The 26,228-nt window shown below is 36.7% G+C and overlaps 1 protein-coding gene across 3 annotated transcripts in view; it reads right to left on the reverse strand.

The window, feature by feature from the left end:
* The window catches only part of LOC127970552 (collagen alpha-1(XIX) chain), a 130,019-nt gene that overhangs the window by 6,732 nt on the left and 97,059 nt on the right, over positions 1 to 26,228 (reverse strand). For all 3 annotated transcript variants that reach the window (XR_008156627.1, XM_052573169.1, XM_052573168.1), the window contains 19 exons: positions 24,013 to 24,117; positions 23,427 to 23,480; positions 23,052 to 23,105; positions 22,662 to 22,715; positions 22,476 to 22,529; positions 21,707 to 21,751; positions 21,069 to 21,119; positions 20,922 to 20,966; positions 18,633 to 18,659; positions 16,012 to 16,065; positions 15,165 to 15,209; positions 14,136 to 14,180; positions 13,960 to 14,022; positions 11,927 to 11,962; positions 9,014 to 9,058; positions 8,491 to 8,643; positions 4,764 to 4,830; positions 4,085 to 4,216; positions 845 to 922 (listed from right to left, as the gene is read on the reverse strand). Coding sequence is in view for 2 of the 3 variants with exons in the window: in XM_052573169.1 (XP_052429129.1) it covers positions 845 to 922; positions 4,085 to 4,216; positions 4,764 to 4,830; positions 8,491 to 8,643; positions 9,014 to 9,058; positions 11,927 to 11,962; positions 13,960 to 14,022; positions 14,136 to 14,180; positions 15,165 to 15,209; positions 16,012 to 16,065; positions 18,633 to 18,659; positions 20,922 to 20,966; positions 21,069 to 21,119; positions 21,707 to 21,751; positions 22,476 to 22,529; positions 22,662 to 22,715; positions 23,052 to 23,105; positions 23,427 to 23,480; positions 24,013 to 24,117 (1,207 nt within the window). In the remaining variant the exon portion in view is untranslated. The remainder of the gene's footprint in view (positions 1 to 844; positions 923 to 4,084; positions 4,217 to 4,763; positions 4,831 to 8,490; positions 8,644 to 9,013; positions 9,059 to 11,926; positions 11,963 to 13,959; positions 14,023 to 14,135; positions 14,181 to 15,164; positions 15,210 to 16,011; positions 16,066 to 18,632; positions 18,660 to 20,921; positions 20,967 to 21,068; positions 21,120 to 21,706; positions 21,752 to 22,475; positions 22,530 to 22,661; positions 22,716 to 23,051; positions 23,106 to 23,426; positions 23,481 to 24,012; positions 24,118 to 26,228) is intronic.

The following is a 26,228-nucleotide window of genomic DNA, read 5'->3' on the forward strand; positions in this document are numbered from 1 at the left end:
TATGCCTACTGCAAAATTTGTCGTTGTCAGGAAAAACGATGTTTCTCAGCACGAAATTATTATTAATATTAAATTATTATTAATATTACCTTGTTCATAAATAAATCACTTTTAACATATCAATTGGTCTGTCATTCTTTAATATATATTGTGTAGTTATAAACTCTTTAGACTGTTAATGATTAGTGCTTTTTTTTTTTAAGTTTGTGGATAAGAATCGTGTAAAAAAAAAAAATCCCTTATTTTGGGGATGGATTCCGGGAAATGTCCCTTATTTTCAATGTTCAATGTTGACAGCTATGACTTAGCATCATCAAACCACGCGATTGTTATTGTTTTGGTAGTGCGCCCTCTAGTGGCAGGTCCTACAACCTTTAAGACCTTTAAGAATAAAGTTTGGGGTCGATAAGATTTTTAAAAATGTTTTTTAAATTCTCTTCTGCTCACCAAGACTGCATTCATTTACAAAAGTACAATAAAAACACTTAATACTTTGAAATATTATAATTTAAAAAGCTGTTTTTTTTTATCTGAATATATTATAAAATGTAATTTTTTCTTGTGATAGCAAAGCTGAATATTCAGCTGCCATTACTCTAGTCTTCAATGTCACATGATTCTTCAGAAATCATTTTAAATGTAATGATTTAGAACTTAAGATTCAATGATATCAATGTTGAAAACAGTTGTGCTGAATAAGTGTCTTTCTGTCATCTTTAATCAATTTAATTTATTTGTATTAACAACAACAGCAACAACAACAAATCATACATAAATTGAAAAATATTTTTAAAATGCACGTCACTGATAGAAAGTCAACTTTAAAATGTTCATCCAGAATTACCTGGTGGGCCAGTGGGGCCTGGAGCTCCTGGAAGTCCTAACCCCATTTGACCTCGTTCCCCTTTCTGCCCTCGATACCCTGCAGGGGTAAAACACATAAAAATGCAATGTCAGATATACAGAACATATATAATCCTTTATAAAATCTATGCAGGCAGGAGTAATTATGAGAAGGGAGAGTAATGGTCATATAATGATTTTATTATAATTGCTTGTACTGTATTCCATTATTACCACTTTTTAATAACAGGAAGAATTTAGCATCACTACACTATTTAATTAGTACTTTGTTAGATGATTAATCACTGCCATACTTTAACGTAACAGTTTCTAGATTCAGTTCATCTCTGACTTTGCATTTCCGCAAAAGTGTGGCCTTCAGAAAGTACCAGGTGGAAACTTTACATAAGATCTTGTCCAAATCTGCCATATTACACAACTAGACTCAGATCCTTCAGAACTCCGACAGTTTTCTAAGCCCTTCAGGAGTAATGACAAATCTATCTATCAGAAACACGCTTTTAAAGTATTTAAGGAGCACCACAAATGCTGACAGTGCTGGACGGCATGTCACACGCAGCGGGCAGGCAAACAAACAAACAAAAACACATTAGCTGATGCTGATCTTTTAGTCTTGTTTTCACACACTCAGTAAGAAACCAATCTTTATAATGGCATGCAGAAAACTGCCTCCAGTCAAAATACACATGCATTAGTGATGTGTTTCCTCTGAGGCAGACCGAGTCTAGCCTGAAAGAGAAACACTGTAGCAGTTAATAAACAAGAAAATACCCAAGAGATGCCAAATAATGCAGTAATTGACAATGTCACCAGTACCAGTTTTTGCATGTGCAACTTACACAAGCAAACACACTAACCTACAAACTAACTAAAGTGTGTCCGGACACCTTCAGATGCATTCATCTAATGCAATGACATTCAACGGATGGACTGCACTCTACCTGCGGCATCATATCACATCATGGCTTCCTGTGGCCGCTCACAATCGCTGCATTACCACCCCTGCTTGAGGGGGAGTTCATACTGCACATTTATTACAGGAAAAAAAAAAAGCGGCAGGGGGAGCTGCAATACAATACTGGCCAAATGCAGCCTACCGCAGCAACATCTAAGATCTTTCTAAGATCTTAAATTAAAAATAATTTTTCATACTCAGAAAAAAAAAGATTAAACCTTGTGGAGGAAGAAATATGTGAATGAAAACATGAAATATTACATAGAAATATTTTTTCATTTAATTAATCTTAAAACGGCTTTGCACTTCCATAAAATTTGCATTTTTGCTCATAGAAACCAGTAGCAAATGTAAAAAATATTTAAAAAAGTTGTATTGAGATTATTAAAATCCTGGTACATTTCTCTGCATAAAATTACATTATTTGACATTCATATAATATTGCACACACAGCATAATAAGTATAAATGGGTATGTTCTTGGCATGCAGGAAAATAATTAAAAATATAAATTCGATACATTTGACTGAAACCAAGTTAGAGGATTTCATCACCCCAGAAGATTTAAATACAAAAAGTTACAAAGGGATTAAAAAATGCTATCCCCAAAAAAGTGGTACAGAAAAGCATGGCTGATTACACTGTGAAAAAATAGTTGCATAAGTAGTTGTTGCATAAGATGTTATGATGTTATATGACTCTCAAATTGCACGAGAAACATCAAACTTGATACAGTAAATCATTTAATTTTAAGAATATTTTCAAAAAGCAAAGATAAAAGGCACAAAAATCACATAAGGCAAAAGCATTTAAATTCAAGACCAGCATTTGGAAGCGTTTGAGGAAACCACCTCTTTCGGGTCACAAGAGAGGATACAAAGATTAGAGTATTAGAGTAAAGAGTATTAATGTTGCCAATTCTTATTTAGTTTAACTCCCAAGAAAACTGCCCCCGAGTGGAATTAATGTGACTCAGATGTGTAAGGCGACCGAGATTGCAAAGATTTTCTTCATTTTAGCACATCACGTGAAAAAACAAAAGTGTATAAATTGAGGATTCCAAAGGAGGACAGACTCCAGCAGAGGATGACGAAAAATAATGAGGAAATATTACCCAAAAACTTCGTCATCAGCATCTGACAAATTAAAAAAATACAAATAAAAACCTGCTGATTTTCTGACTAAGCAGGGTTTAAAAGTCCTGTTTTTAATTTCCTCCTGATACCGCGCATCGTGGAGAAATGTTCCTTCTCCATCAATCTCCAAAGCAACACAACACAAAAACACTGTAAAGTAATACAAAGTGGCTTTTCAGAAATTTGCCTGCTGTTAAAAATGCATCGACACAATCTGGATATCAATAACACAATGTACACAACATAACATATGTATACACACTCAAGGTATGTTTTCTTTGCATGGACGTCACTTATAAGAGTTCAAATGTACACATCAGTCTTATATCTTGAAAAACATCACAAGAACTCAGACAGAAGTAGCAGAACCAAACTGCAAGTCATTACTGATGAGAAACGTTAGAGGAGAAGCACATTAGTTGCCAGTCTTTGATGAATGCTCAGAATTGCTTATTTTCTCACTCCCCTTCGTTTCTTCTTTTTTTTTTTTTTTTTTGGCTGGGCTTAATCCAACAAAGTGAGATATTGCGTGGCTTTTTCCATCTGCTCACTTCTTCTCTTTATCTTTCTTGCTCTCACAAGTCTGTCCAGGGCGATATTACATTCTCCTATTCTGGGTCGGTTCTTCATCCGTCTTCATATGTCCCGCCAGGCTCTCGGCACCATATGCTACTTTGTCATGCAGCTATCTGCTTTCCTTCTTGTCTGACGTAGCTAGCAAGATTCCTGTGAACGCCTTACACCCGATATCACAGTCAACGGCCATTTTTGCATGCATTTAGTGAGGACTTTCTTGCTCATTTGCTAGGTTCCTTTGAACTTGAGGTTCAAAGCTTGACTTGGCCTAAAGAGCAAAATAACCTCAACCCACTCAGTTCAGAGCAACTCAATTAACAATCTGAGAAGCAACACACATAAACACAATTTTCCACCAAGAGAGAGAGAAAGAAAAAAAAAAAAAACTGGAATCCTTGAGAAGAAATGAAAAAAAAAACGTAATACTGGGGAAACAGGAGTCATATAAATAATCACAGTCTTGTGCTTCTGGGTTTTTGTGTGAGATGAAACCATCGTAGGAGCAGCGTAAAGAGGTCCGTAACATGTTTAGTCTTTTGGGTTTTGGCTCCTACCTTGGGGACCTGGTGGTCCTGGCTCTCCCGGGGGTCCTGGGGAGCCATCATTACCAGGTGGTCCTGGAGGGCCTTGTCGATCCTGTGCGGCTAATATAGCTGCTGGTGTCTTCTGCAGCAAAGCATAACTGTCTGAAAATAACGGAATTAAGAATGTGAATTACACTACTGTACATATAACTGTTAGTAAACAAATTCCTATTTATCCCCCAGTTTGCAAAAAAACATTAGATAGATGGGAAAATAATGTCAGAACAGAGCTGTCAGTTAACAAAATTTTGATTGGTCCCTTAGTTTGTTAATAAAATAAAAATGTTCAGATTTTCGGAGCCCTTTGGTAAAGAGGTAATTGCAATACTGTTAATGTCGATAACTAATTTTATCTATCCATTCATCTTAAATTAATGAAAAAAATTGAATAACAAAATGATACAAATAATATTACAAATTGTAAAAAAGTGTAAGTTTTTTGGGTGTGGTAGTGGACAATAAAACAAGCTGGGTACACAGAAGTCACTAAACGTATTTGCAATATACTTAAGTGTTGAGTGGTTGTCTTTTAAATGTCTTACAAAGTTCCCGTCACACATGCACGAAAAAAAACTTAAAGCTAAAAAAAAAATCCTCATCCACCGGTGGAGACCACAACAAAACACCTCAGCAGTGGCAGATGATGTACCTTTAAATACACGCAATACTTCATTTCGGATGAATGTTTTAATTTCCTCCAAGGCAGCTGTATCACCCTGCAAGAAGAAATGAAAGGGGAAAAAAGAAGGCAGAGAGGGAAAACAAACATCAGCACAACATGATTTGAAGATTAAAAAGTGCAGCTACAAAATTGCAGCAATTCATGTTTTATTCATGCTGAGAAATGTTGGCGTTCTCAGAGATAAAGGGATGGATGACACATAAATGGCGTAATCACCATCTCTCCTCAAAGCATCTTGCCGTTCATGATCACTGCTCTGCACAGAAGGAGGCCGGTATTTTGAAGAACATCTCGTAGGAAAACAAACACTTCCTTCTATTCAAAAACATACCTTTCACAGTTCAAGGCCATTCTTTCAAACACTCAGAGGCCCCTGTTACACTCTCTGGCTCGGGCTGCAAGTGCAGCATCCTCACATCCCTCACCTGAACGCTTGTGGAGGGTTAAAAGGAATTGGGCTAATGCATATTCAGAGTGTGGAGATTCAACGATCAGTCTAAAAGCCCTTAACATGACTCATGTCAGGGCCTTAACATACCTAATAACACAAGCGTCATTCGCCAATTTGACATCCACATGAAACGCTTGCAGACAGTGTCACAGAAGGGCGACTTTACAAGGTTGCTAGGTAGCAACACAGTGAAAAATTTAAAGAAAAAGTGAAAGTGAATGACTGCATGCATTTAACCCTCTGAGGTCGATAAACGAAGCAGTTTGTTTTTTAAAATCCCCTAAAGGAACTTGGATTACTGTGGCGAGTGGGGCGGGGCCGAGAGGCGTGGGAACGAGGAGTGAGGCCAGGTGTAGTGATTGGAGATGAGCTACACCTGCGCCCCACCGCCAGTATCGAGTCCCACGTAGGAGATGGAAGGATATAAAACTGGAGTGACGACCGTGAAGGACGAGAGAGGACCAGGCCTGGGACATATTTTATGTTTTGGTTTTTATTTGCGCGCACCAGTCGTCCGCGAGGGGCTGGTGCGCCGTTTTGTATTTATTTTGTGATTATTAAAATGTATTTTGATTGTGCGCCGGTTCCCGCCTCCTTCTTCCCGATGATTACAAAGGGAATATCGTTACAATTACTTTGTCAGTTTTGATAGTACAGATAAGAGCAATACATCAATTGAATCTGTAAAGGGTCTACTTTTATTTGTATACAAACATAATAACAAGCACCTTGTGCTTTTGTAAAATAAAGAAAACCAACAGGGTGTGCTTTCTGCCACTTTGATCTCTTTGATATTCATTTATAAATGCGTCATTAAGCTTGGAACAAAAAGTCCTAATAATTGCTTTGAGATGGTCTTGGTGAGTCTAGCATCAATTTCTGTTTGTAAACTAAAGTTGTTATTCACTGAGAGAAATAAAAACCTGCACTGCTCATCGTGGCACTTTCATAAAACTTTGAGGAAGCGGTGATGTTTGATTCATGAAATAAAAGGTACTTTTATACAGATCTTTTCAATGATTCAGTTTATCCTCTTCACAAAATAATTAATGACCATGGCTCAAAATTCAGTCTGCTCCTCACAGAAAGCTGTCATACACTACCTTTTAAAAGTTTGGTGTTGGCAAGATTTAACATAAAAATAACAATACTGGCTGCACTTTATTTGTTCAAAAACAAATAAGACATAATAAATGTCTTTTCTGTCACTTTTGATCAATTTAATGCATCCTTGGTGAATAAAAGTGAGTGTCTAATTTTTACTGACCCTAAACTCATAAATAGAAGCATACAATGATTAACTTTATGCAATTTGTATTGTACTTTTGTGTTCTTTTTGAAGCTTGAAAGCCCTAGTTCTCATTCACTTTCAATATATACAGTAAAAGGATATTATTTATAAATTCTAGGGGTGCTCCGATCACGATCGGCCGATCGTTAATGCACATCTCGTCAGTAAAGCCGGTTCTCTAATCAGCGGTTAATTCCATCAGGTGCATGATTTCACATAGAGCAGCTGTTACTACACAGAGCCTAATAAATTCAGCTACTGTGTCCAACAGAAAAAAAAGTCTGTCATACTGGAACAACATGACTTCATTTTTGAGTGAAATATCCCTTTTAAACTCTATTACCCCTATCATCCTTTAAAGAGCATTAAGGGCTAGTTCACCCAAACAGTTGATGATAGCCAATGACTTCCATACTAAAAAAGTCGATGGATATCATAAACTGTTTGGTTACCAACATTGGGGAAACCCATAATTTTACGTTTGGAACAACTTGAGGGTTCGTAAATGGTAATGTTCATTTTTGAGTGAACTATCCCTTTAATGTTTGTAGTTGTGGTTTAGAGGTGGAGTTTGCGTAGAGCTCCTGCCACTACTATATCCTTCCACCCCTGCGACACACACAATACACTTCTAATGGTCCCTTCCTGAGTGACATGGCTCTGAGTTTGTTTGATTGGGAGCGAGAGCGTTGGATATAGGCCTCGCAGCGGGTGGCTCATTGCTGCAGACTGTGCTTTTCAGAGGCTAATGGGTTTGCCAACACGTGTGGGTAATTATTGTTATGCAGAGATCCTAATGATTTATTCTGAAGTGTTCACGGGTGTGTTATGCACAACAAAGCAATCAATGACGGTTGCCCTCTGAATAGTGTGGGGTGACCTGCGGTTATGGATCCAGGACGGGGGCCAGGAGGCTGGTGCAGATTGGGAGAAAGCCAGCAACTGGATCTTTTACAGAGGTCAAAGAAGTGCTCCACCTCCAGAGGACTATGCAGTCACTGTAATCTTGAAAGGGTTCACGCTGACAGTGATTTTATTGCTGGAGGTTATCAAGTGGCTGTACAGTTGATTGTAGTGGGTGTTCATGCTGCTGAAGGCCCTATACGGTTTATTTGATTGGCTGTGCCTCTGGCTGTGCTCCTGAAAATCTCAAATGGGCTGTATTGTTTGACACTGAATCCCTTTTCTTGACAGAAGAAATATTATGTAGTATAAATATAGTACTAATATAATAGTATATTATGCTCATGTACTGGTGATGTTGCTTCAAATTGTTTTAACCGTCAACCGTTAACCTGGCATTGCAAACCAATGATTGCTGGTTGCTTTATTGCTATAAATCTCTGTAGGTGTAAACGTTCTTTTACCCTGTAAAGCCTGACACATGAAAGTTGTCAGTAAGAGTTTTTGAACGAAGTCTGCATTTATTTGATAAAAAATACAGTAAAAATATTTTTTAATATGATCATTAAAGTAACTTTTCTTTTTTAATATATTAGAAAATTTTATTTATTCCTAAAATGGTAAGGTGAATTTTCAGCAGCCATTACTCCAGTTTTCAGTGTCACATGATCCTATAGAAGAACAAATCTGTATGCTTATCTGGTGCTCAAATAACATCAAATTTTCTATATTGAAAATTATTGTGTTGCTTAATATTTTTGGATAATTTTTCAGGATTCTTTGATGAACATAAAATAAATAAAATAAAAACAATTTAATTAGTAAAAATATATATTTCAAATGATTTCTGTCACTTTTGATCATTTAATTTTTCACATATGTTGAAAACATATGTTGCTCTCAGTATTAGCAGGCCTGAAGAAAACCAATCCAACTTCAGATTTTTCTGAATGTGTGGTGAAGTCAAAAAGGAAAGCCTTTTAGAACAGTGATTGAACAGATACTACATCCTCTCTCTATGGCTTGTATCTGTAGGATTATTTACATACCAACAGACTGACAGTCCCTGATGTTGTTAAAGATCCAGGTGTGCCTGGTTCTCCTTTCTGTCCAGGCTGTCCCTGAGGACCAATGCCCCCTCTTTCTCCAGGTTTGCCTCTTTCTCCCTGTACTCCTCTCTCTCCTGGAATCCCTGTATCTCCCTGCAAAGCCAACACCAGAATATAAATAACAGAATCTATACAACACAAGCAGACTATTGTGAGCTCCCGCAACTTCAGTTGATAATAGCATATGGCTATATTACATTCAATGCACCATATAACTAATCAAAACCGCTACCTGGAGATTAGAGATTTGTAGTCATTAGAGCAACATTTTATTATTATTATTATTTTTAATTATTGATATGTTTAATGATATGCTTTCTTCTTTCTATTTCTCCTTTTATAGCTTTCTTGTCACAATGAATAAATGGTTTCTTTCATGCCGTTTACACAACAGTGACATTGATGATCACACTGACCCTTTTATAGTGTATGCAATCCATCAAAACGAAATATGAAATCTCACCCGTTCTCCTTTAGTACCTCTGTCTCCAGGTCTGCCTGTGGCTCCCTGTGAAAATACATACGAGAAATCTGAGAAATTAAGGGGAAAAAAAAGCATAAAAGTATATACATATGTATTTGTGTGTGTGTGTGTGTATACTGTATATACACACACACACGTAACCATATTTTCTAATTTATATATTTTACATTTATTTGATTATTATTTTTATGGAATGATTTTGGAATAATTAAGAAGCCCTCTGTATGTCTCCAAAAGGTTGGTTTTGTCAGATCTAGAAAACGTCTAGACACTTTTTTTAGGGGGTCCCTGAAGTAAACCCTCATACATACAGATGGCTAAACTGCGCTATTTTTCATAGACCGCTCCCAAGCCGCATTAGAGGAATGAAATTATTTGGCTGCTTTAATGGGCCAACTTTTCCAGTCATTCAGTCTAGAGCAGAGCGAAAAAGCTCGGTGGATTTACAAATGACCATTTTTTCCCCAAACTCATCAAAGCCGTGAACCTATGTATCTCTCTTTGTCGTCTTCGTCTCTCTCCATCTCCTCTGAGACGGCTCTGTAGAGAAACACCTCTCATTGTACTCCAAAACCATTCTTGCATTCCTCCCTCCCTCTCTTTCCCATCTATCTCTGCTCCTCTCTCGCATCAGGGCTCCCACTAGTTCCTCGGGGAACATCTCGGTATCAAATTCTCCTGTTGGATTACAGCAGCCGAGCAAAGAAGAAATGCAATCTAGCCTGCGCTTCTAAAGCGGGCGGCACTTTGTGAAAGCATCCTCAACCATCTGCTTTCATCCACACCCCCATCAATGTCTAACAATCTCTCTCCTCGTCTCTATTCCCAGGCTCCTGATGAGGAGAGCTTAAAGCCATCACTGTGCCCACTGAATTGTGTTTCCCTCAGCCCCTGCCATAAAAGAGATGGAAAAGTAAACTGAGAGGACCGAAAAACTCCCTTCTAGCTAGATGGCACTGTTGCACCACCGAAAGAGACAGACGGCCATCCATGAACGAAACAGGGAGGGGGAAAAGAAAAGAAAATAGAGGAAATCTGTGTGTTAGAGTGGTGCAACACCCCGCAAACATGCAGTCGTGCCATTTGAGAAGATGGTGACGTGAATGAAAGTGAAAATAAGGCCAGTGATCTTCCTCCAGATGATCCAAACCCATTTGAACCTTGACTTATCCAGAGACAGCGCTTGTTGAAAAATCATGGTTTCAAATCCAGCTTCTTGCTGCTCCGTTCTGCTTGAGCCAATCAAGTTAAACAAATGCAATGCAAGTTAAATGAAAGTAAAACTAACAACAACAAAAAAAGTGTTATTTTAGCTATACTATTATAGTTTGTGTTCATATTTAGCATTAGATTTTATTTTTATACTTTACCACTTTAGTTTTAAAGTCAAATTTTTTGTGCATTTTACGTAATTTTATTATATCTATAAAGGTTTATTTATTTTGAGTTATTTATTTCAGTACTTCAAGATAAACAACAACAAAAAAAAGATGCCTTGGCTACTAATTGAAATAAAATACATTGACATTTCTAAAATAAGTTACATTTTATTTTTATTTTCATTTAACACTTTTTGTAAGTAAAGCAATTGTTTAAATGGGGTTTAGATTTAGTTTAACCAAATAAAACTAAAATTAGAAAAATAAAAGAAAAAAATTGAGAAATGAAAATGAGGAATTAGACTCGTTTGACTCGTTGCCATGTCAGATAACAAATAAAATTAGTGCTAAAATTACTAAAACTGTGGTGCATTTTAGAGATTGAAATAAATCTGAAATAATATAATATAAATAATATAATAAAATAATTTATGAAATTGAATTACTAAATTAGATTAAAATACTTAAATATAATACTAAATACCTAAATACCTAAATATATATAATATATATATAAGTTAGAAATTAGAATATTAAAATTAAAAATGTTATGATGTAAATAAAATGACTAAAAATAAATAAAAAAATAAAAGAAAGCTTTAAAAAAGAAAAGCAAAAAAAAAAAAAAAAACACAAAGTAATATTCAAATGAAAAGTGAATATTGCAAAAATCTATTTTAAAATATTATTAAATACTGTAACAGTATATAAATAATACTAAAATAACACTGGTTATAATTATTACTGCCAGATGTTGCGGTTATAACATTGACCAGTAGAGGCAAACTGGATCAAGTTAATCAGCTAAACCTCAAAACCTTGTCATACTCTATACAAAATAGCTGATCTGGGCTTTAACAAGATGGTCAACGAGCGAACTGACTTCTGACTCATCCTCTGCTCCATCTCGCTCACCTCATTAAAATCTGCAGATGCATGTTGCATTTACAGTGTTCCTCTGTCTGTGACGGAGGCGTATGTTTGTGAGCTTTGTGTTGGAGGCTCTCTGATGTGTCTGCTCGCTGCTGTAAAGTGCAAGTGCGATTTGTCACAGTTCTGCTGTAGATATGCATTCTGTTGTGACAAGGCATCAGAGAACAGAACATTTTCTGTTTGACGTGACAAGGCTTTCGAAACTACAAACTCTGTTTGTAGGGGACATTTAATTAGTGATCGCATGCATTATTCATGATTTAATGGCTCATGAGCAGGATTTTATCCACACTGGAGAGCATTAGCAGTGAGTAAGCGGTCCTATTATTGAAAACTTTACAAGACTAATGACTGGTGTTGGGTTTTTATTTGCTCGGGAAAGAGAGAAATGGAGTGAGACAGAGATAAATGTAGACCAGCACGGATCCGAGTCTAACCGCTATCCACTACTCGCTGGCACAAGTTATTAGATGCTGCAGGTATGAAAGTAAAAGCATTCATTTTCTGCTAACATTACCATATTAGAGACACAGTACAGCTGAAACAAAAGCTCTGTCATGCATATACTGTACACACATACCGTATAGCCTGGAATTCCGTCTTTTCCCGGCCTTCCCTGTGGAGGAGACAGAACATTCCCATCAATCTTTGCAATCAAAACAACTCTGCATTGTTTATAATATCCAAACATAACTAGATGGGGTCCAATGTGCACACATGGTTTGAGATGCTATTACAAAACTACTTTCGTGATGTTCTTTTAGAAGTGAAAATGGAAGAAAGTTTATTCCATCCATCCATCCATTTAAAGTGTATCAAAAGTATTCACACTCTTCTGGGTGCTACTCTTCGTCACATTACACAAGTAAAATGTGGTGCAAACACTGGCAACTTTGATGTAGTTTAGTTCGTACTTGTAGTTGGTTTAGCGCACCTTGTTCTACTAAGGTTAAGTCTGAACAATTAGGACTCGAGCTACATAAACTAGGAACAAATCGCAAAATAATACCTGAAAGAAACCGGAATTCCCAAGGGGAATTCTGTGTATTCAGCGGAGGTTCTGAAGGCATTACGGCTGTGAATAACGAAGCAATTATATGAGACCCGTACAACCACTGTACTCCTTCACTGAGACAGCCAATCAAACGTTTACCCCAGTCACTGCACTCATTACCACAGCACAAACCAGCCGGGTTTAACACCACAGTACAGAGAAGAGAAGTACGAGGAGATTACTCTGTGCTATGAAGTGAGATTATACAGCCAAAAACATTCGCTCAACAATCTGACACAGAGCTCTGCTTTATGCTGCTATATCACACTACATTTGTGTCAATCATAGTAATTCAGCCGATCTAAACCTCTATGATTCCAATTGTGTGATATATCTGACGCTTGTTTACAGTGATTTTTAGCATTCTGGGATCTCTAATTAGAAACGGCCCAGACTCTGAATCAAACTACAGGCCAGTGAGCAGAAATCAAGAACTGAGGAAAAATAAACTCCGACAGAATGTTTGTGCCAGAACTCTGAATTCACAGCGAGTCAAACTGTGAATCAATCAGCAGACTAATCAGTTAATTAAATCTGGTCTGCAATTCAAGGATGGATCAAACGCTGGATCAATCTGTTAGAAGATCACGGAGTTGAGAACAGAAGACAGAAACTAATGAGAACTAAATGTTACTTTTTATGGTGTAGATCACAGACAGGTGCAGCATAAAAGGTAGATTACAGGTAGATCCAGGGACCCCCGGGGCCACAAAGGGGACCACAGAAGATCTTAATTATAAAAAAAAAATAAAATAATAAAAAAAATTGCAGTTGTACTATTTATATGGACAGCCTCAGTTTTTGACCCCAAAAAGAAAAAAAAATGCACAGTTATATTAATATCATAAATTATTTTAATAATTTGGAATCATTTGTAATTATAAGTAGCATTTATTAAGATCAATATTAAAAACCAACAATACTACTCATAATAGCATTAATACTAATAATTATAAATAGTGATGGACAATGATTAATCGCTTTCAAAATAAAAGTTTTTGTGCACATAATATGTGTGTGTGTGTATATTTATTATGTATACAAACGCACACACATGCATTTATAAGAAGAATGTTATGTTTATATATTAAGTATATTTATATATATATATATAAATTAAATGAATATAAATATTTCCACATATACAAGTAAATACATTGTAGATAAACATTAAATATATCATATCATAAACAATAATTATGTACACAAAAATGTTTATTTTGGATATGATTAATCGTTGCCCAGCGCTAAATATAAATAACTATATTTTCAGAATATATTTTAAAAACAAACGTGTAAATAAATAAATGTGATTCTGAAAATATAAATAATAAATATTATTATTAATAAATATAATTTTTCCTTGCATAGTGTATATTGGCTTATAAAAATATAGAGAGGCTTTTATATATATTTTTTAAGATGACCCTCACAAGAAGATTGTGATTTTTGTGGGTCTAATCATAAAGACATCTGAAAACCACTGCTGAAGTTTACAGACATGTGTTCATTAGTGTACACTGCAGATTACAGGTGTAATGAATGCTACGATTGCTCACAGGGGATCCAGGAGGCCCTTCAGGTCCAGGGAAGCCAGTCTCTCCCACAGGCCCTCGTTCTCCCTGTGTGGAAAGACAAAAGAGGGAAAATGGGACATCATCAGTCTCGCATGATACTGTTGCCAAAACCTGCCGTATGATTGACAGCTGCTAACAAGCAAGAAAACAAATCTCACCGGCTCTCCAGGGATCCCTGGCTCACCACGTGGACCAGGCTTTCCCTATCAGTTACAGAAACGACAAAGAAGAGGAGTTAAACCTAAACCTGGTGTCCATCTAAACCACCCGTAGGCTGAGAACATTGCTAAAACATCCACTACTTTTATCTAAAAATCCATACATGATATGAAACCTTTATCTTGTGACAGACCACTAAACCGTCACAGCTTCAATGTAAGAAAATCCCATAGGAACTGTGGCATTAAATATGCTTTTCCAACACAACTAAAAAGATTATATCAGTTATTTTACAGTCCAGTATTGTACATGTCAGAGACAGAAGTATATCTTCTTGCTTATAATATGGGGTTGCACCAATACAAGCAATCATGAATGGATTGTATTAAACGCTACAAATACTGGAAACACTGGAAAACACAAAACACTAGAAAATAAATTACAAAAAAAATGTAAATAAAAAAAAATAAAATAAAATACTTTAAATGCTACAAGTAAATTTTGGCATTACAAAACTATAATGGAAATTGGACATTTATTTTGAGATTTATATTATTAGTAGCTTTATTAAATTATTAGTATTTAATTATATTTATTGAATAATATAAAACTAAATATAAAAATAAGGGAAACAAGCTAGAGCAATATTCAACATTGGTCAATTGGTTGGACTTCAATTTTACAATCAAACATTTACAACCTTGCTATGCAAGTTATCTTTATGTATTCGGTTAATTTTCAATCATATTTTCACTTATTCATAAAAACGTGTTTGAAATCAATCAAACCATAATTGACACACACCCAACTGAAAATCTTTATTCTATGAGAAGGATGGCACTTCATGAACATGAACAAAATAGCGCAAACAAAATAGAAAACTGACTATAGTAAATTCCTAAGGGGTGTGTATTGTGCCATTTTCTTATTAACTATCTTATTTCTTGTAGCTTATTTCATAAATAATATTTAATTTTATGTGTAGTACAGTGGTTTGAAAGCAGGAAAATAACAACTGAATAACTTACAGTAGGACCAGGAACACCAGGTGGACCAGATAGGCCAGGATCACCCTTGCAACACACAAACACACACATGTAAGATGACGAATCTACTCCAAAACCACCTGAGAACATGTCAGAAAAACACAATGATTGCGTTTCTTTCTGATCTCGAAACCAACTGTGCTTGACAAGTCCTCCAAAATCATTCTTTCAGTTTCTCTGGGTGTGTGTGTGTGTGTGAGCTGCTCTCTTAACTCCATATGCGCTCTGCTGGCTTCAGGAATTAATGAGCTGCTTTTAAGTTTTGGGGCACAGCATGCAAATAAACAGCTTGAGATCAGGCAGCCTTGTGGCTGTTGTGGAGTCGGCGAGCACGCAAAATGCTAAGACTACATCTTGACAAGTCCTTTCTGGGAAGAGTGGGCGAGTTTGAAGCCGCTCAAAGGAGGAAGCTGCTCTGGCAGACAGACGGAAGAGGGTCTCCATGCACCAGTGCTTTGATACGTGCAGTCGGGGGGGTCTGGAGCATTCTGTGGGCTCGATTTAATGAAGCCTATTATTTCTACCCTCTCTAGTATTCTGGTATTCATGGTCTTTCTCTTGAATTCTCGAGTGCTTTGACTAAGCACTGCGGTGAAATTAGAATACTAACAATGCTTGAATCAATTATGAATGGCTGTGCCCCACCCTCCATCTCTGTGTCTGTCAAACACACACACACACTCATACACAACAAAACTGCAATGTCATGTCAAATCGTGAAGGCACAGAGCGGAATGGCTGGTTGAGCTGTTGAAAGCTGTGTGTAATCTGGGACACTCAGACAGGGTGAGAGAGCGTCCAGTGACACGATTCATTCAAATGCGCTTACCTTAGCACCTGGCAGCCCCTCTAGACCTGGTAATCCCATCAGCCCCGGCTCACCCTGGAATAAAGGAAACATATTCCAGCTCAGCACGGACACCTTCATGCATGAAAGTCTCTGTGTGTGTGTGTGTGTGTGTGTGTGTCAGAGTTGGGAAGTGACAAAGTAAAAGTGACAACGCAACTAACTTCACTACATTTTTTTCAGAAAACTAATACCCTTTTATTCTCTTATGAAAATTGAAGAATTTTGGATTGGAGGTCACTATATGGTGTCAAATTGTTTAAAGAGAAATGCAAAAATGGCGACTGAAAATGGTTCACCAGAGTGTCATTTTCAATATCACAAATGTTGTTATATTTAATAGCATTATAATTTAGAATAAAATGGAAATAAATAATAAATATATATATATATAAACACACACACACTATATATATATATATATATATATATATATATATATATATATATATATATATATATGTGTGTGTGTGTGTGTGTGTGTGTGTGTGTGTGTGTGAGATCTGGGAAAACCCATTGGATGTTGTGCTGGGACATTTTCAGGAAATTAAAAAAATAGGTTGTATGCAAAAAAAATTTAAATTAGGGTTTCAGTCAATTATTATTCTATAACATCTTTTCTATCATCTCTGAAAATATCTTGGCAAAATTCACTTGTTTAGTTCAAAAAAATAACGATATATTGCAGCAAGCAAAAAAGGCTTTGTCTTTCTCTCATGTTAAGAGGAGGTGCTTTCTCTTAACACCACAAACATCTAAATAAACCATGTAACATATATAATAATGGTGTATCAATGCACATTTCTCACCAGTCCCGTTTAAACTATTGCATGCAAAGCTTTATTTATTTTTGAATATGGTGAGATGGCGGAGCACAAGAAAACAACGCAGTCCGAAGCTGCTCACGTTTTAGACGATCTTGCTCATCTCCGTCTACTCAATCGTGGTGATATCAGTGCCCTATAAGATATTATAATAGACTATTTCACAACCAGAGATGAAGAATCAGATGATGATGTTACTAAAGAGGAGTAGTCCGATGACAGTATGTCAAATGCAAAGGTGCGCTGCGCTAGCTTTTCTAACTACAAGGTAGGCCTACACTATTCGTGCTATCCAAACATATAAGGGGTGATAAAAAGTTCAGAGACTATGCCCATCATGATAAACAACAGAAGACTGTCATTTTCAGTGTAACATTAGTCTGTTTGTGTAATGATGCATAGTGCTCCAGACAGACATCGACCTTTAAGTAGAAGTGAAAGTAAAACCCATCTCACTTTACAGTGAGATGCAATCTTTTTCGTTTTCCTCAAAATTCCATTCCATTCAACCTCAGATAGCCATAAGTTTTATTACGTTTTGGAAAAGGGCTTGAACGTAGCTTTTCTTATGGTATCAATGGTATTACATATATTTATATATAATAAAAATCAACCCCTGAGCCATAAAAGTGCCAGAAGTTTAAAAGATTATTTCACAGCAATAGTTTGAAATGGAAAAAAATAATTTCTTTAGAAAGCTGTAACTTTCCGGTTTCCTTCAGTGGAAACTCAAAATGTATTTCCAGGTCAAAGCAACTGATGAAGCAGATCACAACAGTGTAGCTAGCTAGCAAACTGGTTGTGTAATGTATTTTAGCAACTCGACAAACACCAGACAACATTTTTCAAGGCATGTCACTGATTATTTCAATTAAAACCCACATATTTATCTTCGCCCTGACAAGTGCGTCGAGTTAACTCTAATTCTGTCGCATTACCATCCTGACAAAGCATTTACTTTACTCCTTCCATTTTCATTTAGCCTGCCGTGTTAATAAATCACATGTACTCTGCTGCAAACAGAGCAGCTCGTAATTCACCCCAAGTGATTGGCCGCTTCCCCACACCGAACCCGTCCACGGAGTGCTGAAAAATCTGCGTACAAGCATCGTATATCACGTTCGTCTCACGGCTCAGTCGCTATTGACGGACAGCAGCAGGCGCCACATTAACGGGCCTCGCCACTGAGGCAGATTGCAAAAGTAATTGTCGCACGTGTAGACTGCCATGTATAACAGAGCGCAGACCTACATGGGACCAGAAAGAGGATCGACTGGAGACAGATGGGGGCAATTCTAGCACGGTGCCGGAGACTGCTGGGACCATTTATTCAAATGTCAAATTACCATGCTGCTGAAAAATGGTTTTGCAAAAAAAAGAAACCGCAAAAAATATCAAAATTGCACCCGTGAGAACAGGAAGTGCCAGCTTTTTGGCTGCCGGAGCTGCATTGTTGCTATTGTAGGGCTCTGTCGCTGTCGTGCATGTGCTTTTGTTTGGGGGCTGCGCATGTACCGCGTTCACAACATCTCCCGCAGGCAGAGAAATATGCAGCGACAATTTGATTTAGGCGCCGTTCCTGATCACTCCTTTTGTTGTTGAGAATGCTGTGTGACTAAACTGTCATGCTCGGCTGCTCTCGGGCTACATTTGAGCCAGGAGCTGTGATTAATGGAGACTAGCCAGAAAGCCAGTGCTGGCTAGACCGGTTTCTCGCAATCCAGAGGCATAGAAGGGCAGAGGACCATTAAATACAAATCAAAGTGAAGCAACACTCACCATCCTTCCTTCATCTCCTTTGGGCCCCTGGAAAAGAAAAGCACAGAATTATCCTGTGAAACTGACCTTATGGCTTTGTGTGCTATCAATTAATCAAATCTGTGTAATTAGTTGGATGACGTCTGCCTAGATTTGCTGTCAAACAGTGACACAATCAGGTGTCTGTCATAAAAAAGAGCCACGAGGGAATTATGGTGAGAGAATTCTGTTCCAAAGCCTAGTGAGCTGTCCATCTAACCGGGTAGAGCACAATTCAGAATTTAAGAATCAGATATTTTGCATCTCATTAGTGTGAATTTTGAATTGACCCGGCAACGAACCCCAGGAAGTTGAATTTGTATGATCGGAAGTAGAATTTATTGATATTCCTTGTGTTTGTAAGAACACTTGGCAACACAACACTTTCTGATTCTAAATTAATATATAAATTGAATGTATAGTATATATTTTAATTTGAATTCAAGGAACTAGAACTAAAAAGGAAGCATAATTAAACTTTTAAAATGTAAAAAAGGTAAAACTTAACTGATATTATTATTATTATTATTATTATTATTTAACATTAATTTTAATTGATTATTTTTTATGTATTAATAATAAACACTAAAATGTATAAATGTTTTATTCACACATAAAAGCTTCACTTAAACACTGAATTTTGCTTATATTTATTTGCAACGCCGCTTCCACTGCAAATCCACTGTCATATATCTTCTTATAAATGAGTCTACAATTAGGCATGTAATACAAAGGGTTCATTAACTGAGGTTAACAAGTTAAATTCAAATTATAACTTGAATTAAAATTCTGAATTCCCATTTCCTTAATTATTTAAATACAGTAATTAAATAAGATTTTTAAGAATCCTTAAATTAATTCTGAATGGTGCATAGCTCTATGTATCTAACAATTAAAGGCATCATGTGGGCTGTGCATGACTGACTGTTTATGCCTATGTAGCATTTTAAAAGGGGTCATGAACTGATATAAAAATTCTCTTGATCTTTCGATATAAATAAAAACATTGTAAGTTTCAGAACTCAAAACTATTAAACTAGTCTAAAAACAGCTTTTATTGAATCCGAAAACGACAGGCTGTGAAATGTGCCACTTTCTACATAATATTGTGGCTAAACACCACCTCCGCAGAAGATCATAAACGCCTAATTCTACACCGCTGCCTGTTTTGCCCTGCCCACTGATTCGTGCAAATAGTATGTAAATGACAAGAGTCAATAAAGTTTAATACATACACTGAGTTTGTAGACCACACACAGTGACAAAGCATGCTAGGCTTGGGAAAACAACCTAAACAGAGCAGCATTGGACATAAAATCTAAACACCAAAGTGAATTGAGGTAAATTGAACCACTTTTTGAAATGACAGTCAAGAAGTCAAGAGTGCCTCTAATTTATCCTATTTCAAGACCGAATATTACATTCGAAAGCTAATTTACCCTTTAGCACAAAAGTGAGCTAATATATCATGACTCTGCAGGCTAACACAATCCAGTCACATCAAACGTTCTCCCAATCACAAGCGCATTGACTGTTCAAATGAAGTTTAATCAAAGTCTAAGTGCGGTCTCCTCCAGCTGCGGAACGTCAACAGGAAGTGTCATGTCCCACTTAGAACAGGTTCAGCTGAGGATAAACTGAAACAAAGCACCCTGGGGGACTTGTACGCAACTCCTTGAGTCTATTGCAGTGAGGAGGGAGATTGGAGAGTGTCCTCTTTCAGACCTGCTGATAAGGCTTTAGCATTTCAAGAGTTCTGGGCGGTCAGGAGGCGGTCACTCTTTACCAAGAGTTCTTGGTAAAGATGGCCCAGGAGGGAATATACTCTTGTTTTTCATGGAAAGGAAGGACGCATTACATACAGACTAGATAAGTGTGCATGTCACTGTGTTGATAAGCTAATCGGATGATTCCGCTAGGCCAGAAAAGCTCTTTTATATACATTTCTCTTTTTTTCCTATTAAAGCCCTGCATTTCAATTACCCCTTCTTTACAAGCAGCTACTTTGTTGACTATGTGTGACAGGTTTGTTTTGCCCTTCTCCCTTTGGGCTGCTGTCATTGTCTGAGTTTCAGATTTGTGTCTGTGTGGCCATGAGCCGTCCTTCAATTCATGCTGTGTAAAACCGAATACAGATTCCCAAATCAATGTAGCTTCTTTGTGTATTGACATTTAAACTTCATTAAAAGTGCAACAACCAATTCCCTGTGGTGGGTTACGTTCAAAGAACTATTAATTTTATGTGGGATATAATAAAAAAATATGACATACCGGGGGCCCTGGTGGTCCGGGCTGACCTGTATTAGTCGCTCCATTCTGTAAATAATAATAAGCACAGTTTAAAAAGTTATAAACAATATGACCAATATAGTTACAATCTAAAATATTGTGTGTTTTAGTATCAAGTGGAAGTTTTACCTGAAGCTTATAGAGACTGCTCATTCCATTTCCCTCTGCATATGGGACACCCTACAAAAAAATCAGATTTTAGGATGTTGCTAGGTGGCTGCTGATTGGCTAAAGTCAAAATAACCTGCCCAAAGCAATATGATATATATTTATATAAAAACAACAACAAAAAAAAAACATAGTAATTCCACATTTACCAACACCTGAAGAGGAACCTTGTTAGATTTATACTAAAAAGTATTTTACATACTAAAGAGCATGAACTATCAGTCACACAACAGATTCTTTTTTTTTTCAAATACGCATCTCACTTGTGCTTTAATTATCATTATCCATTTTTTTTTTCTATATAAAATAATTTTTCCCCATTCCATTTAATATGCAGAGATAACTATGAGACAACTATAACTAATAAACCACATGTAGACTGATTTTCCCAAAATGGATAAGTACTGTGGCACAAAAATTGCTTAGTGTTTTGCAAAACTCCAATATGATGCTCTACTGGAGCAGAGCTATCTGTTTAGTGACCACTGAAAGACAGCGTAAAGTGTTATGGAAACCTGTAGGAAAGCATTCATTATATTTTCAATTATGTTTGCTATTCCTAGTGGTGTAGAAAATGCACACTTTAATTCAAAACTTACAGGAGGTCCAGGAGGGCCGGGTCTGCCTTCCACTCCGTCGCTGCCCTGGAACAAAAAGACATTTCTTTTCTTTACATGCATAACACAAACTGCCTCTCCAAACAAAGTATAAGATTGCATTGAGAGTCAGGGCCAACGCCACACTGCAGTGTTAGCAAATGTTGTGAACAATAACAGGTTTCAGATAGAGCATTTGGAAGTTTTGAGGATAGATTCAATGCCCCTTGGCTCTATTGGGTTGGCTCTCAGTGGAGCCGATCAACTGCTGAAAACAGATTAAAAATGCCTCTATTCCCTTTCTAGTATATATCTGCACACTACAGGACACACCACCAGCTCGTCGAAACACACTGAGCGGCATATTTACTTTCTCCTGCTAACATTTTGTGAGAGTATCATTTCAACCATTTATCAGGCAGTGTGTGTGTGATTCATACAGATGCAGATGGGTCAAAGAACTATACTGCCGGGAAAAGCGAAAGAGAGAAAAAGATGTGCCTTACTAGTTTTAACTTGTTTATAACTTGGCAAATGACCATGGAATAAGTGAGATAATCAACGGCTTGTGTCTGTGAAGGCCGTCCTTCAGTTCTTCTGCTTCGGGTTCTTTGCCTCCACGTCGTGCATTTAAAATCTTTTAATGCATGGCAAACCATTGATTATCTCTTACTTACACTATGCCTGGGTTTTACCTAGCATTATCTTTTTTTAAGGGCCTTAAAATTATTTTAAAATCTTAAAGCAGAAATTATCACTTGATTATACTAACCCGTTCTCCCTTTGGTCCTGGGGGTCCAACAGGTCCTGGTCTGCCAATCAGTCCCTAAATGCAGAGGTATATTAATAAGGATCATTTTACAAAACAAAAGAAGAAAAATAAAAAAATATATTTCCTAGGAACTAAACTAGCCGCCATTTAAAAACCATAAAATCATGAAGATAAGAAGTTTCTTACCTGTGGACCCATACGGCCTGTGGATCCAGGCAATCCTGGCACACCTGGGGACCCCTGGAAACAGATTAAAACAATTGTGGCTATGATTAATAATTCATTCTCTATCCCTGAAATTTAAATGAGAATCCATTGGTCCATTGGACAATATACTATTCTATTCAATGTCAGCATTGTTTCAAATGTCAATGGGTCCAAAACAAAAGATGTTTATTTAAATACCTACTGAAACGGCAATCTACTCAAACAAATAAAATCACTTCATTTCAGATTCACAGTTTGGTAGATAAAGTGTCTGGAGCAGCAGTATAGTAGTCAGCTATGACACATAAGACAAGCCCACTAACTGTAACAGGATTAGTTTAGCTTTGTCATATCATTTTGATAACTCACCTCGTCACCCTTATCCCCCAATGGACCAGGAAAGCCTCTCTCACCCTTCACTCCCTATATGAGACAGATGGACAACCATTGAGACAGAAAGAACACTCTCTTGATTTAGTTTCTCTCTTATGATGCTCTAACACATTATTAATGCTCATCTCTGAATTCTCTCATTCATGCACTCTAATGTAAAGTATGCAAACCATTTTTTTTTTGCTATAATTGTTGCACCATTTGTAATACCTTTGCTCTGCTATGCCTTGTAACAGAGGAAATGTACTTCCAGAATTACAGCTAAAGGGAAGACTGTGGATATATCAGGGGCTCATGTGTCTGGCCAATCACACGATTCTCTTATCTAATCTCTGATTTAGGACGGTTTACCTTCGGACCCTCTTTTCCGGGATTACCAGCTGGGCCTCGAAGTCCCTGATCCCCCTGTCAAGGCCAACACAGAAAGTGAGGAGCCACGTCCACAGGACAGACATAAGAACATACAGCAGCTCAGGAAAGTATCTGAACACTTCGACCACAGTTAATGTCCTCATGTGTTTAAAAGATCAACAAACTGGAACTGATTTTAAAGAACGAGAAGACAAGGTCATACAGTATTGCAAGTAAAACATTTGAAGTACTCGTAATTGTGACCCAGAAAAGTTAGTAAAATTAGCTTTTTCTGTCAAAAATCATTGTAAGTGCTGATTCATTTGCGGATTCTGTGGTTATCGAATACAATGATACGCAAACTCTTTAAATGTTTTTTAAAGCCCTTGTATAGCAACTCTTAAAAACATTTTTATATCCTCATGCATTTCAGATAACTGGACTGCAGAAATGTCTGGTGTATTCTAAACAAATCATTCACTGCATCTGCCAGAAAGGATGACAGCAATCAGTGCTAGAAAATCTCAGGTGGGGGAACAGAATTTCAATTAGTAAGGAGATTAAATGTGTTTGCAGCCATTTTTACCTTTTCTCCATCCATTCCTGGGATACCTGGAGCTCCAAAAGAACCCTTTTCCCCTTTCTGCCCTGGCAATCCTGGTACTCGGTTCTGACACACACTGCAAGCATTCTGCCAAAATCACAAACACACACAATGTAAGGTGCAGAAATCCAACTGTCTCTATTTTAATCTCTTTCTCCTTCGGTTCAGATAAACCCAGGATGCAACACATTTCAAAATGAACCTCTTTTTTTGGTTTGCATATCCAGAAAGGACCCATCATATATACTAGCTGCCTGAGATTAAATGATTACATCAGGATTTTCTCATATGCTGAAAATCAAAGCATATTAAACTAAAATTTGGCAGGTAAAATCAGTTTTATTTCAAATGCAAAGCTATCTAGTTTTAAAATACATTTTAGTAATTTTAGTAATTTTGCATAGTAAATTATTGATCTAAAAATAATTAAAACCAAAATATTTTTATGGACTAAACAGTGTCAGTTGCAGTAACAATACAATTATAGGTTTGCCACAGAATACAGGAAATGTTAATATAAAATATATAGTCGTTTAGTAAAAATGTGAATAATATGCAACAAATTACATTTCTGAAATAGTACTGTGAATCTGCAAAACTTTTTTTTTCTCATTTATCTTTATATTTTCAATTAAAATGGTTTAAAAATGACCACGATTCAACTTACACCTTGACATGGATGAGGTTTTGTTAGTTTGAGAAGTGATATTTCTATTATTGTGTCATAAAAGCATCCTTACAAATGTATAGTAGATATTCTAAAATATTACGAGGAGGATTAATTTTACCTCCATATAATTTCTTCTGAAAAAGACAACTGAAGCAAAATGAGGCACCGTTTACATCACTCTCACAGTGGAAAAACAGTAAACTGACTCCAGCATCCTTATTTGTGTTTATGAGCTCTACACAGGTTTATCTGCTTCTGTATTGCATCTGTGTAAGATTCATATTTCCCCATCTGGATATATGCTTTTAACAGCTTGCAGAGGCACATGTGGCGTGGCAATCAAGCTTTGCCCACTGCTAAAAATGCTAAAGGTCAAACCCAGGCATATAAACCACTCACAGGCAGAAAAATTGGATAAAAGGCATACATTAGGGAAGTACATGTTCTTTTTCCAAAGCCTTTTTTCACAGATTTTAACCTTGACAGTCTGATGCATTGACCCTTAATACATTTGCCCACTGATACAGCGAGAAAGAGGAAAATCAGAAGTGAAGGTGCTTTCAAAAGCGGTTTTGAAACTCAGGGGCTAAGTAAGCAACCTTTTTCTTCAGCTCTTTTAGAGTGAGACTGTATACCCGAGAAGCGTAATCAATGGTTTACCGCAATTGGTCAATAGATTGCGTTGACATTTCACATTGGATGCACTTTTCGTACCCAGCACCAGGGTGTCTATGAAGGTAGCAATTTACTAGTGCATTAGTCTGACCTGCTCAATGAGTGCAGGGTGACTGAGGAACCACATTTGTATTTGTATTCTTTGACTGACAATTAACAAATTGAATGTGACCGATATAGCAGTAGAGGTTTAACATTGGAGGAGAAAAGAGGAAATTCGTACACAAATTCAAAAAGAGTCCGAACACATGACTTAAGTGCTTTGACATTTTTAGATTTCGACATACAAACTGTGAGCTTGATTTAATAAACCGCATTAATTTACATAAAGGAATATTTCACCCAACAATTAAAATAGAATGTCAGAGCTGTTCTATAAACAGTGAATGATAATTCATAGTGCAAAAAGCAGTTTTTTTATACAAAAAATACAAAAGTAAAATGTAAATGTATTTATTGACCTGACTCGAGGTCCAATTTAAACTCTGCAGAAATCAGTCATAAACTTGCTTGTTCTTTTGACATTTAAATATTTTTTTGATGCATTCCCTTTCCTTTGTGTATGAAGACACATCAAATCCAAACCAGAGATAAATTACAGTACATAAGCTGCTGTAAGTAGCTCTCTGTGTTATGTTTGACAGTTCAGTCCTAAGAATTTCACTGCGTCATTTTTTGAGCAAACAGGCATTTATCTTGTCAGAAGTTTCTTCAGTCCTATAGAGATGAATGCATGATGTCCAAACAGATTCATAAAGAGCAGTGGAGGAGGAAGAAAGAACAGAAATACTTATAAGGTGGAATTAAAGAGAAAGCTAAGAGTGAAAGTTAAAAGAACGTTTCTTTTTCTAAG

The sequence above is a fragment of the Carassius gibelio genome, chromosome B13 (assembly GCF_023724105.1).
Source record: "Carassius gibelio isolate Cgi1373 ecotype wild population from Czech Republic chromosome B13, carGib1.2-hapl.c, whole genome shotgun sequence".
Lineage (NCBI taxonomy): Eukaryota > Metazoa > Chordata > Actinopteri > Cypriniformes > Cyprinidae > Carassius > Carassius gibelio.